The sequence below is a fragment of the Bos grunniens genome, chromosome 8, assembly GCF_055505025.1.
Source record: "Bos grunniens cultivar Pamir isolate PY7600 chromosome 8, Bosgru_T2T1.0, whole genome shotgun sequence".
Taxonomy (NCBI): Eukaryota; Metazoa; Chordata; class Mammalia; order Artiodactyla; family Bovidae; genus Bos; species Bos grunniens.
This window is the reverse complement of record NC_141172.1, coordinates 43989651-44003441: the sequence shown is the minus strand read 5'-3', so window position 1 is coordinate 44003441 and position 13791 is coordinate 43989651. Positions and strand designations below refer to the sequence as shown.

The window sequence follows — 13791 nt, the reverse complement described above, 5'->3', positions numbered from 1 at the left end:
GCTCTGCATGGATCTCTAAGTCCACAATTCCATTTCTGTGGTCTTTAAATCACAAACTAAGTGCTTCTATGTAATGTAAACTTCATGTTTTAAAAAATAATTTTTGTAACATGTGCATGCAAAATATATTATTCTACAGTAACTTTTTTAAAGTAATGGGGGAAGGTTGGGAAGCCTAACATTTTAATTTACATTGACAAATTAACTTGCTTTTGGGCAAATCTCAGAATAAAGTTTCCCTTGTCATCTTTGCATAATTGAGAAGTACCTTGAATGTGCAAGAAGAGTCATTTTGCTTTAATTTTTTTAATTTTTATTTTTTAGGTAAAAGGTATTTGACTATATTGTAAAAATAGTAATGGATATATGTTAAAAAACAAAAGACAAAATAATTTATACCTTTCAAAAATGAGCAAGACATAATATTAAGCATAACAGTACAAAAAAAGTAAATCAACAAAAACTAGCAATGCTAGTTTTTCTTGTAACCAGCTACTATTAATATCATACTAAGCCCTGATTTGTCCTACATCTGAAATACTAACAATTTATCATGACACTGTACAGATCTTCAGTTCTCCTACTCAATCACTTTTATACATAGTAACTTCAAGGAGAGTCATTTTAATACTGTCAAATTTAAATACTCATCTATGGAAAATGGGATTCTCTCATTACTGTGCAACAAGGAAAAAAGAAAGATATTCATTGAGTTAATCCACCTGCAACACAAGCCTTGATTTTGAATTACTGTTCATCACAGTTGCTCTATTTTCCCCACTTATTGATTCATTGTGTGTGTGAAGGCACTGCTTGATGACTATTGTCACTGATGTAAATCTGATTCTTGTTGCTTAGTTGTTGTTGTTCTAGTCACTCAGTCGTGTCCAACTCTTTGTGACCCCATGGACTGTAGCCTATCAGGCTTCTCTGTTGATAGGATTTCCCAGGCAAGAATACCGGAGCAGGTTGCCATTTCCTCCTCCAGGGGATCTTCTGGACCCAGGGATGAAACCTGCATCTCTTGCATTTCCTGCATTAGCAGGCAGATTCTTTACCACTAGCACCGCCTGGGAAGCCCCTATTAATTCATTTAAAGGCCATAAATGCTGTTAATTTAAAATCATTTAAAAAAACCCAACAACCTTGGATTCTGGCCTTGGCATACACCATCAAGTCACAACCTGGCCAGGCTGAGACACAGGGCATATAAAGTGCTCAGTGGGGCCATCCACGGAGTTTCAAGAGTTAAACTAGTTAGGCTGGAAAGGGCCATCCTTTTGTAAGTTACTCAGCACCCTGCTCTACCCATCCTGAAGACTGAGTCAGCAAATGAAGCTGACTCAAAGGCAGACCAATGAAGTGGCCAGCATCTAGCCTCCCTCAGCCTGGCTCTTCCTCTACAACTCATTATTTCCCTGCCTGCTATCTCAGATCCTCACATGAATCCCAAATTCAACTCTCTGAGGGACACTCCTAGCCATTCAATGGACTTACACAAAGGTAAGGAGGTGGGGGGAAATGAAGTGGGCATAGATTTAACATCAGTCACAATCACATGGACCTCAAATTCAATGAATTATCTGTTAAATGGAGGAATGGCAACATAAGACCCCATTCAGCATTAGGATAGAAGGCAATGGTACCCCACTTCAGTACTTTTGCCTGGAAAATCCCATGGACGGAGGAGCCTGGTGGGCTGCAGTCCATGGGGTTGCTAGAGTCAGACATGACTGAGTGACTTCACTTTCACTTTTCACTTTCATGCATTGGAGAGGGAAATGGCAAACCACTCCGGTGTTCTTGCCTGGAGAATCCCAGGGACGGGGAAGCCTGGTGGGCTGCCATCTATGGGGTCGCGCAGAGTCAGACATGACTGAAGCGACTTAGCAGCAGCAGCAGCTGTGAAGTATATAGAATATTGGACACACAGTCAGAGACACCACAGTGTTAGTCTTGGCTCAGCCATACACTAATGTGTGACCATGCAGAAATCACCTGGCCTTTCCTATGGCCTAATAAGACAGCACCCGTGAAAGGCTATACCACTGTTAGCTATTGCTGTAATAAAAACAGTAAAGATAATATTAATTACAGAAGTAGCGGTAAAACAAAGGAAAGATCACATATGAACGTGCCAAAAGCACAAGCTTACTCTTGACTCTACATTCACAAGAATCCAGTTTATGAAGCACCACTTCCTTCTTTGCCTTTGGTTAGATGACCTCTCAGTTAGAGCACTTCACCATAGTGGTAAGTAGTGCATCTCACTCTTTAATAAGAAAAGCCAGTAAGAATAAAACAAGGGTCTAATGTAGACATTCATTCACACTCTCCCCTTCCCTTCCCTTCCCAGTGTCAGATAAGTTAAAAGTGGCATAGGTTGATGATGACTGGTGCTGAACTCAGTTTAGTCTCTAAGTTGTGTCTGACTCTTGCGACGCCATGGACTGTAGCCCACCAGGCTCCCCTGTCCATGAGATTTTCCAGGCAAGAATACTAGAGTGGGTTGCCATTTCCTTCTCCAGGGGATCTTCCCCACCCAAGAATCAAACTCGGGTCTCCTGCATTGCAGGCAGATTCTTTCCCAACTGAGCTATAAGGGAAGCCAGAATTCACAGAGCTATCATTATCCTAAGGACATTAATTATATCCACACAATTGCTACATGTGGCTTCCATAAAACTGCATGACCAAAAACTTCATGCAACCCTTTTAAACCCTTAATTTTACCACATTCACAGAACTAGTTGTTTTTTTTAGGCAGTGCACACATTCAGTTACTAAAAAGGTCACATTCTTAAATCATTTTACTTTCATGAATAATAGCAGCAGTAGGTCATTTCAGGAATTTAAAAAATATCCTATTATGGAAAACTTTAGACATACAAAAGTGGAGAGAAGAGTATACATCATGAATGCATCACCCAGCTTCAGCAACTATCAACTCTTGGCCAGTCTGGTCTATAGCCACACTAAGTCTCCTCACTGAAGATTATTTAAGCAAATCCCAGACACGATATTAGGTCATCCATAAATACTCTTATTTACCATACATGCCTAAAAATGAGAACTTCTAAAAAAAAACCTAACATAATCACAGTATCATTTTCACCTTAAAAACAGGAGTAATAAATTCTTAATATCATCTGATATGCAGAATATTCAAGGCTATTTCAGAGACATTTTAAAATAATGAAACCAAGTTCCTATCACCTTGTAAGTCAGCGTACGCATGGATGGTAAGAAGAGAAGTACCATGCCAGATATGGGTACTCAGTGCTATGCCAGGCTTAATCACTAGCCTTGTAGTCCCACCCAAAAATCTGAACCTCATCCAAATGACCAGGTATTGTGTATTATGGATCTTTATGATCATGCTCAAACAGTCAAACTTACAAAGTTAAATATACAAACACCATGAGTCTAGTACACTCACTTTATAGGATTAGTTCCTTTTTGAGGAGTCATAAAACAGAATTTCAGATAACTATTTTCCATTCAGATTATTTTCCTATTCCTTCCATCCTACAGTTCCTCATTCCTTATTTTTGAGCAAAGAGTACATTTTACATTTCACTTACCTGTGAAAAGATGTGCACAAGTTTTTTTAAGCTTGTTGGCTTGATCAAATAACTTCCGAGAACTTTTGTTGGACGAGGGATTCAACCTCTGTCTCATAGTTTTGACACCTTGCCTAGAGTCTGGGTTGAAAAAGATCACAATCGGGAACCACTGAGTATAGTTCAACAGGTCCACAGCCTTAGGAGTTACATCCAGGAGTGCATGCTTATCCTGTTAGAAATGGGGGAAAAGGTGACGTAAATGGGTAAAAGCCAAATAGCATAAAAAAGTTTGTGTTAATAAGTAAAGGTCACATCAGATAAAATGTGCCCATGTAAATCACAAAGCTGAAAATGTTTCCCTTCACATTAGGTCCACTTTAATATTACCAATCTATGAGAACGTCTGAGAAAATCAATTAACAAGTTTTTGGTATAATGCTCAGAACTCCAAGAGAATCAATACATTGGTTCACAGAACATCAACTGATTGCCACACAATGAAACAGCTTACATTTATATTCAGCTTACTAACATTTAATAATTATTAAAATACAGACTCTATTCTTAAAAACACTGCAGCAAACCATGACCCTATTCTTTCCAACAGTGTGGCCTTCAGGTGATTTTCTTACCTGTTCAATAATTTGTCTCACGGTATTTAACCGCACCACCCCGGTGGATTTCTCAGATCCTGCGTCTCTTGGTTCTGTTTCTGCAAAGGAAAAAAAAATAGAGCAGGGAGCAGGGAGGGGGGGAATGAATAAAATTTTAGAAATCAGTGACAATCAAGTACCACCCTCCTAGCATCAACTGGGACAAGAAACCTGACATTCATTGTCTCCTAATAAGAGGCAATGGGAAGGACCAAGACTACCTGTTTCACCAAAATCTAACCAAGGGAAACAGACCAGGCCAACTGGAGCATCCTATGAGACAAATGGCTCGGACTGTTCAAAATATCATGCCACAAAATAATTTAGAAAAAGGAGAAGATCAGAAAAGATAAAAACCAAAAGTACTGCATTCTGAACTTAAAGAAACAACAGTAATTACCTTGAAAGGCATAATTGGGATAACTGATAAAATTTGAAAAAGGGACTATATACAAAATAACATTATTGTATCCATGTTAAATTTCCTGGTTGTGATAATGGTATTATGGTTGTATAGGAGGAGAATTAGGAGATTCACAGAGGTAGGAAGTGTTATAACGCCTACAACTTAAACTTTCAAATACGTCAGCGAAACTGTAAAAAGTGTGTGTGTGTATGTGTGTGTCTATGGGGGACGAATATAGATGGCAAATGTTGCCTGGTGACAAGTGATTCCAGGGGAAGGGTATGTGGGTGTTTATTATTTGTTCTGCAGGTTAGAGATTTTCCGAAATAAAAGTTGAGGGAGGAAAAAGTATCACTGACAGACTTACTAGCAGTTTGGAACAGGTCAGGCAAGTCATTTGCCAACTTCTCCAGGGCTATATCTGCTATGGGGCCAAATAAGACAACAGGTCTCTTGAAACCAGCTGAAATGAGAAAAGAAAAAGCCATGAAATTAGATGTAAAATAAGCTAGAAGGATATATTTTACAAAATGAGGAACATGGCCAATATTTTATAGTAACTACAAATGAAGTATAATCTTTAAAAACTATATACCTGTAATTTTATACATAATATTATACAACAACTATACTTCAATTAACGAAAAAGAAAAGCCATGAAGACACCTCCAGGTCTTTAGCTGTTAAGAAACAAAAGTATTTTACAGAGTACTGATAACAAAATAGTGGACTTCCCAGGTGATGCTCGTGGTAACGAGTCTACCTGCCAATGCAGGAGACACAGGAGACCCCAGTTTGATCCCTGGGTTGGGAATATCCCTGGAGAAGGAAATGGCAACCCATTCCAGTATTCTTGCCCAGAGCATACCATGGACAGAGGAGCCTGGCAGGATACAGTTCATGGGGCTGCAGAGTCAGACATGACTGAACAACTGAGCACACACATTGATAACACAACTAAATAAAAGAAACTGTGTGTTCTTCCATTTCCAATTCAGCCCAGCTCTTTTCTGAAGAATAAAAGCTCTCTCTTTTATTTTGGTTCATTCCCCTCACCATTACTAAAGATAAACTTTGCTCTATAGAATATATAAAAACTTCTGAATGGTAGTATTAAAATAGAAAATAACCAAGGTTGTAGAAATACAAGTTTGCACAGTTCAGTTTTTTCTAAGTCTTATTTCGTGCTGAAAATATGACTCCAACTGTCAGCTCACTTCGCCTAAGTGATATAGATAAATTGGAACATGACCATTAAAGTTTAAAAATGAAGAAAAACTGGCTCTGAGCCCAGTCAGATCATTTCCTGGCCCACATGGATCCCTTACCTTCTCGAAGCAAAACCCTCTCGTAGGCCGGGAACTTGGTGCTGACTGTCACGGCGGCAGTCAGGTCCTCCCGACTCTTCCGTAGGTTCTTCTTCACACCTGATCTCTGGCCGCGCATCCTCCAGAAGTCTGCCCTGTCCCCGGTGGTGTCTCTCTGGGCATTCTGAACGCTGGCCATTTGTTCCGCTCTGAGAGAAGAAGCCAGGAGAAGTAAAGTTCTGAAGTCAGGAAATGCACAAATGTGAGAGTCACTAACTAAATCCAGTCTCACTTATGGACTTGGATCAGAGAAGATGTAGCGTGACAATGAGCAATGCCAGGAGTAAGAAACACAGGTGCTTTCTCATCCAGATGGAGGCAGAGAAAAGCTGGGTGCACATGAAATCTACCAGAAGTAGCTCAGTAATAAACATGCTGACATGGCTTGTTCTGCTTAGGCTCGTGTACAGACATGCCCTGTCTTACTCTGCTTTACCATACTCTGCAGACACTACTTTTTTTTTTTTTTTTTGGCAACTCTGCATCAAGCAAGTCTACTGGTGCTGCTGGTCTATTCCCAGTAGCAGCCACTCGCTTTGTGCCTCTGTGTCACAGTTTCTCTCAAAATTTCAAACTCTCCACCAGCAAAAAACACTATGAATCATGGAAGGCTCTGATGATAGTTAGCATTTTGGGGCACTAAAGTATTTTTAATTAGGGTATGTACCTTGTTTTTTAATAGACATAATGCTACTGTACAATTAATAGACTTAATAGTATAATATAAACATAACTCCTATATGCACCGGGAAACCAAAAAAATTGTGTGCCTTGCTTCATTACAATATTTGTTTCTTTGTGGTGGTCTGGAACCAAACTCACCATCTCTCCCAGGTCTCTTCATACATGAGAAGCAGATGAGGGGAGAGGTCATGATGGCAAAGGACGAAGTCATATGGGGCTTCCTTTACGTGGGGGTGTTGTTTATGTGTAGCGGGGAGTCTTAGGGGGTCGTGTGGAATTGTGTGGTCTCAGATACCTGCTTTTGTTGGGGATTAAACCTTTCTCCAGTTCGTTCCCGATCCTCACGGCCAGCCAGTGGCCCAGTTTGCCATCGTAGAGTGTATCTACCACACGGAAGACCTCCCCTCTGGTGAAGGCCAGGCTCTGTGGAGTTTCCTTCTCACATTCAAAGTGGCTTCTTATAAAAAATGAATCCCCTCTGCCACAAGCCAGTATGTCTCTATACACTGAAAGACAAAAGCATTGTTTCATGCGGAGCTCAGCCTGGCTAGGGGTCTTTCCTGGAGCGGTTATCGGGTCCTCTGAGCTCTGATCACCCTCTTTACCTTCCATGCATTTAGTGAACTCAGCACACAGGCTCCATGGTAACCATAGCTCAAACAGGAAGAAGGACAAGTAACTAAGTTCATGACTTTTGCTGTGATTGTTAATTTTCTGTATCAACAGGTCATGCGACGCACAGATATTTGGTCAAACATTATTCTGACTGTGTCTGTTGGGGGTGTTTCTGGATAAGCTAACATTAACACATAGACTGAGTAAAGCAGACTGCCCTCCCTCATGTGAGTGGCTTCAGCTAGTCTGTTGAACATTTGAACAGAACAGCAAAGTAAATCCTTCTCTGAGTAAGAGATAATGAATTCTTTTTGCTTTCAAGGTGTGACATGAGCTTTTTCCCTGCTTGCAGACTCAGATACACTGGCTCTTCCTGGATCTTGAGCCAGTCCACCTTTGGACAACAACTACACAATCAGCTCTCTTGGTTCTCAAGCCTCTGGACTTGGACTGGAAGTAAACCATCAGCTTTCTTGGGGTCTCCACCTCACCAGCTCACCCTGCAGATTTTGGGACTTGCCAGGTACCATGAACATATGTGCCAAGTCCTCATAATAAGCAGTTCTTTCTCTGTGTGCCATTTTGTCTGGAGAACCCTGACTAACACAGGTGCCAATGAACCCTCTGAAGCAGACAAGAAGATTCTATTAACTTCCATTTTACAGATGACAAGACCTGGACAGGTAAATCAACGTGTCAGACTGATAAGGGTTAATATGCGGGCTGACCTGCAGGTGTGGCCTCTGCATCTGTCATACAGAAAACCTCAATCATAACTTCAGGCAGTAATTAAGGAACGATCCCTGTCCAGAAAAGCAGTTTTATTCCAAAATCACACAACTAGTAAAGTTCTTTCAGTGGGTGCAGAGAAAGCATTTCTGTAGGAAGTTAAATGCTACCCAAATTCTTTGCACATATCTATGACCTAGAGTTAGGTCAATTTTTTAACACTCAGATTTGCCTATTCTGGTCCCAAGCTACCTCCCTCCCCTACTGTCCACTGAACTCAAAACCAAACTTGCTCACCATCAGCTCGGCTCTGAGCTAAAATGGTCACCGTTTCACCTTTGGGGATTTCTAACAGGTAGAGAACAGCATCCTCCCGAACGAGTCCTCTGAAATCCTGTGTGTTCACCTGATAGAGGAGGGGCAAACAGAAAAAAAGCAAGAGAAAATAAGAAGGTGTTTCTTAAAAGGTGCTCCCTGAGCTCTTGATCTGTTTTCATCAGGGCCTGCCTATGTAAAGACGCATACATCAGGGCCCCACAAGAAGCCCTTGGTGCCCTGCTGAGGCCCGCCAAGCACCCCGCCTGGACTGTGGGCACCGCCACACCCTCCTGTTCCCCACACTGCCCACCACCCCTCAGGAATGTGTCATTCCACCAAAGACTCATCACTGGATCGGGTGAGGATTTCTAGGAGTGTGTCAGTCTCCCTCTCTTCTTTGAGTCTCCTGCGCAGGTGGCCAGCGAGGTAATGTACCATTATGAATCCAATAACTAGAATTCAATAGGGAGTGGTGAGGTCTATGGCGAGTGAGCATGCTGGCTCAGCTTAAGGCATTACTACTTTTTAAATTAGTTCAAATAGAAGCCTGCAAATAAGGATTCTGCCCAAATCCACCTTTTTCTTGTAGCTTCTATCTTCTGAAATTGAAGAGCATTAGTTTTACATGGTAGACCATCAACCTAATGTAGGCTTTTATATTTAAGCTTCTGCCACACAATAGGTTAAAAGCCCATGTTTATCCACCGCTGATCAAGTAGGGTACACTGTAAACAGCTTTTGGAAGACAAGTTAGAAAGAGTAAAACTCAAAAATGGTACAAAGAAAAAGACATTTTGACATCTTTGCTCTGTACCTTGAAAACCATTTTAAAACAGAAATACACATAAGTAAAATGCAAAAATGATTTTAAAGTACCTTATGTTTTAAAAGGTATTACAGAAGTGAAGATATAGAATTTCTCTGAAATATTTTCTTCAATCATTGAAGACTTGTAGAATCTTTTAATCAAAGAGTAATGCCTTACTACTGAAAAAAATAATTAATTGAGCCTAATTTAATTAAGGTTGGAATTTACAATGAAGTGAAAACATTTTTTCTTCATGGAAGTTTTCAATGTGGGGAGATGAACTGAGCTATCCCTTTTCAAAGTGTAGGTAGACGCAGGGACTTGGAGTTGTCACTAACTAGGCTCTTTCTGGGAATGTTTCTCTCAACACATTCTGCATCATGCTTATGTTATAACTATTCTGGAGACAGTCTGGCTGTGTCTAAACTGCATTACTGTTTTGTAAAATATAACTGTATAAATACAAGAACAGAATGTTGAAAAGAAAAAAAAGTGAAACCAGGCATGAGACTAAAACTATATTTGGTACATTAAAAATGGTAATTTACTAAACCAATCGTGTTAACTTTTCCTTTGATACAATATTTAGCATTTAAGATAGCTCATCTCCATCTCTTTGTCTCTGAATTAAGGATATATGACCTTTGGTATTGAATCCTTTCTCGCGTGCTATCTGCGGATCTACATTGGTGTCTATATACGGCTATGAATATGTCTTTCTATGCACTGTACACGCTTGCATTTGTTTATTTAAATAAAGCAGGGCCAAAGGGCATGGGGGAAGACCTTGGAAGTCCCTCTGTCCACCTCTACAAACTGAGAATGACTTTCCATCAAGCCAAATACTATAATGGTTGAAAGCCTACATGGTAGCTAAAATCCACACAGTTAATAAACTTAGGAGGCTCTTTTTTCTGTCTTTCCTCTTCTCTAATAGTTTCTGAAAATGAAATGACAATCATAGCAGGTAACCCAAGCACTAAAGCATGTGTTATTTCAGTTATTTACATGGCACATAATTCGCCACCCAACACACTCTTGTTTTCATTCCACATGTCAAGTTGTCACCTTTACAAAAGAAAGAGCTGCACTTAAAAACCTACAACAGAAGAAAGTGCTTGGTCTATGTGTATCGGACCCTGGTATCCTCAATCTGACAATGAAAAGAAGTGTTGAGACAAACTAAAGGAAAAAAAGGCCAAGACAGCACTTTGGTGAGGTTGTATAGCCCTCTCTAATAAGTATTCTCTTTTATTATCTATTTAATAGTCTACACGGTCCAGCTGTGTCTGTTGTGAGCCTGAAGAGGACTCTGTGTCAGCTGCACTAAGACTGTGTCACAACCTCAGTATGCGAGCTCAAGCTTTTTCACCTCTTTGCAGAATGGAGGGCTCCTTTCGTAGTCAACAGAAAGCTTATTCATGCCTAAGAATGAAGACATCTACTGTCTGACCTCCCCATGAGACTACTGCAAAAGAGGTGGGTCCCCACAGTTTCTTCCCTGTTGCCAGGGTGATAACAGGAAAAAAGATACTTTCTTAAATAGCAAACATTGCCTATCATAATTTTTACCCATGGAGGTGACTCTTTCTGTCTTTAACTTAGAGAGAGGTCTGTGAAGCCTTTAAATGAATTTACTTTTTTTTCCATGAAAATTCTGAAAGTCTATCTCCACGCCACCCTACTCCCGCCCCTGGGGTAGGTAAATATTTTATCCTTGAACCTTCAGGAGCAAAAGCTTTCAAATTCCTCCCTGACTTCCTGTGGCCCCACATCATTTAGGACACATGCTTCTTCTTTGGCATCAGCCCAAGAGTAAACTGGTATGAGCTGGCACTTGAATGGAGTTCTTATCGGTAGCACTTGGTAAGCAGTGTTTCCTAGGCTCATGTGGTACCCTGAGGTTCACTCAGGTACATTTTGTCTTCCAGGATCCTGGCTAGAGCCAAAGAGGGTCTAGAATGTCACTGCAAAGCTTCAGAGAACCCCGTGGTCAAGGTCTGCCCTTCATCTGCTCTGGAAATGAAATCTGAACTGCCACCATGAGGTCACAGGCCAGGAAGGAAAAGGACCATTTCTTTCTGGGCTCTGCTGCCTGCTGTCTTGGGAATTCTGCTCTTTTCCCCCTCTCCTTTGAGGTTAGATGCTCTTCTTACCAGATCCCCTAGGAACTCATGATAAGAAAAGCAAGTTTACAGAAGCAGAAATTCCAGTGAAGGCAATTCCTGAGCATTCTATATTTTTATAGTCACAAGGTACTCAGCATGCCTGAAGTTAATGCTCAAGTCAACAGAAAACACATGGTATGTTTCTCATAAATGTCAAAGCAGGACTTGCTTATCAGTTGTTTTTAAACCAACAAATTATACAAACACATACACAGTAGCTTTAAAAGTATCAATATTTGGTTAACCAGGTGTTCCCTTTCCTGAACAATTTTAGATGTAAGTGACACAGAGTGGCAGCAACCTGTTATCTTTCACTGGGAAAAAGAACGGACTCTGACCCTCCTCCTCTGTGCTAAGAACTCTGCTGAATTCCTTGTGAGTATCATCTAACTTTCCCAGGATCCCTGCGAGGCAGGTATGCTTATCCACATTGAACAGATACAGAAACCTGAGTCTCAGAGCTGGAGCCAGGGCCACAAACTAATATGAAGCTGGGACAGGATTCAAATCAGACGATCTGATGGCAACATTCACCTTTGTTCAGTTACAGCACACGGCCTGAAGAGTGATAACCACGCAGGAGAATTGGCTAAAAACCATTAGCAAGATCTTCCACCTAGACCTTTAGTTAAAGTCTCACTTGTTTTATGAATCAAACTAATAAAAATCTTTGTGAGGGTTCTGAATGCTATAAATTCCCACAGACATAAGGATGAGTTTTGGGTTCCAGGACTGAGGAGACAGGGTCCACTGGAACGCAACAGGGACCTGATGCTCAGCAGCAACAAACCCGCAGCTGGTCTATTTTCACCAGAGAGACCACTTCTTCATCCTTTATGTAAGACCCTCCAGGACACCCTACTCTTTCCCAGTAACACCTACAAACAGGGCTGGGATCTCATACCTTCAGAATCTGGTCCCCTTCTTGAAGACCTTCTTGCTCCGCGGAGGTACCCTCTTGAATGCCGGCCACAAATATCCCAACGTCATTGCCACCAGCCAGCCGGAGGCCCACACTGTCTCCCTTCTTGAACCTCACCATTTTGGTATTGGGGCTGCAATGGGTTCAGTTTCAGTAAAGAAAGATGGGAGGTTTTCTTATTTTTTTTTCGGTAAAGGAGAACCAACATTAGCAATGAGAGATTTAATTTCTTCTATCTATAGAGTGAGTTACCCTTTATAAACTCTCTCTTGCCTTTCTTATATAATCTATAATTTTATCTTCCTTGGGGCTGTGAGATGAATATCAGGAGGCCACTTTACCAGTGAAGAACAGAAACAGAGAGAATGTCTAAGTAAACTCATTTAAGATAAAAAGCAAATAACGAGCAGGGTTGGGGTAAAAATTCAAGGCCATCTGATTCCTACTTCAGGATTTTTGCAAAGAAAATCCTGCTGATCCCACAGGGCTCCTGTCGAATGGAGACAGCCCAAGTCCAGGGGAGCAGGTTCCTAACCCACGGAACACCACAGAACCAGAGGTTCTCTGTCAAGTGCAGAGCCCTGCAGCACTCCCCCCGCCCTCCACACCAGGGCCACCCATCACTACAGCCCCTACAGAGGCACCAGAGCTAAGCAATTCTTCACTCATCCGGGCATTCTTGATCTGGCAAACTCAACTATTCAGAATAACATCTGGAACACTAGCCAGCTAAGCAGACAAGCAGGGGAAGTTAACACTCACTTACTTCCACATTTTACTCTTCCTACGAATGATTTCTCTTTCTTAAAAACACTAGCAATAGAGATGAGTTAAAGGCAGCTGATTATATACAAAATCATCACCATTTAATGGTGTTTAAGAACACCATTTTTCCAGATTTAAGTTGACAGAGCTGTGTGGAGGAAGAAAGGGGAACAGGAAGAGATGCCTACCCATATATTGCTAAATCTTCAGGACTTGGACGAAGAACAGCTCTCGGGGCTGGTTTTGGTGGAGGAACTGTGGATTAAAAAACATCACTAGTTACAATGCTGTTTTTTCCATGGATAAATATTTATGCATTTAAATTATGATGATAATTTCATTGTGGTGGGGGGTAGGGGATGGAGTTGAGATCAGAAATGCGACATAGGGGCTTCCTTGGTGGCTCAGTGGTATAGAATCCATCTGCCAATAAAGGAGACACAGGTTCCATCCCTGATCCGGGAAGATCCCACATGCCACAGATCAACTAAGCCCGTGTGCCACAAGTACTGAGCCTGTGCTCTAGAGCCTGGGAGCCACAACCACCAAGTCAATGTGCCTTAGAGTCTGTGCTCTGCAGTAAGAGAAGCTACTTCAGTGAGAAGCCATGCACTGCAACAAGAGACAAGCCTCGCAGCAACGAAGCCATGCACCACCACAAGAGAAAAGCCCCAGCACAGCCAAAAATAAATAAATAAAATTATTTCCGAAATAAAGAAAGGGACATGAAAGGACTTTAATCAAATTTGACAAAATGCGACTGTGGGACATAATTAAGTATGTATCTGGT

The 13791-nt window shown here is 41.2% G+C and overlaps 1 protein-coding gene across 15 annotated transcripts in view; it reads right to left on the bottom strand.

Moving 5' to 3' along the window:
- The window catches only part of TJP2 (tight junction protein 2), a 127955-nt gene that overhangs the window by 11874 nt on the left and 102290 nt on the right, over positions 1-13791 (bottom strand). For 13 of the 15 annotated variants that reach the window (XM_086415436.1, XM_086415439.1, XM_086415442.1 and 10 more), the window contains 8 exons: positions 13190-13256; positions 12219-12369; positions 8318-8426; positions 6972-7182; positions 5954-6141; positions 4993-5088; positions 4199-4278; positions 3585-3795 (listed from right to left, as the gene is read on the bottom strand). In XM_086415436.1, coding sequence (XP_086271562.1) covers positions 3585-3795; positions 4199-4278; positions 4993-5088; positions 5954-6141; positions 6972-7182; positions 8318-8426; positions 12219-12369; positions 13190-13256 — 1113 coding nt within the window. Of the gene's footprint in view, positions 1-1413; positions 1903-3584; positions 3796-4198; positions 4279-4992; positions 5089-5953; positions 6142-6971; positions 7183-8317; positions 8427-12218; positions 12370-13189; positions 13257-13791 lie in introns of those variants that run through there. The other 2 variants (XM_086415445.1, XM_086415444.1) reach the window with 1 other exon arrangement.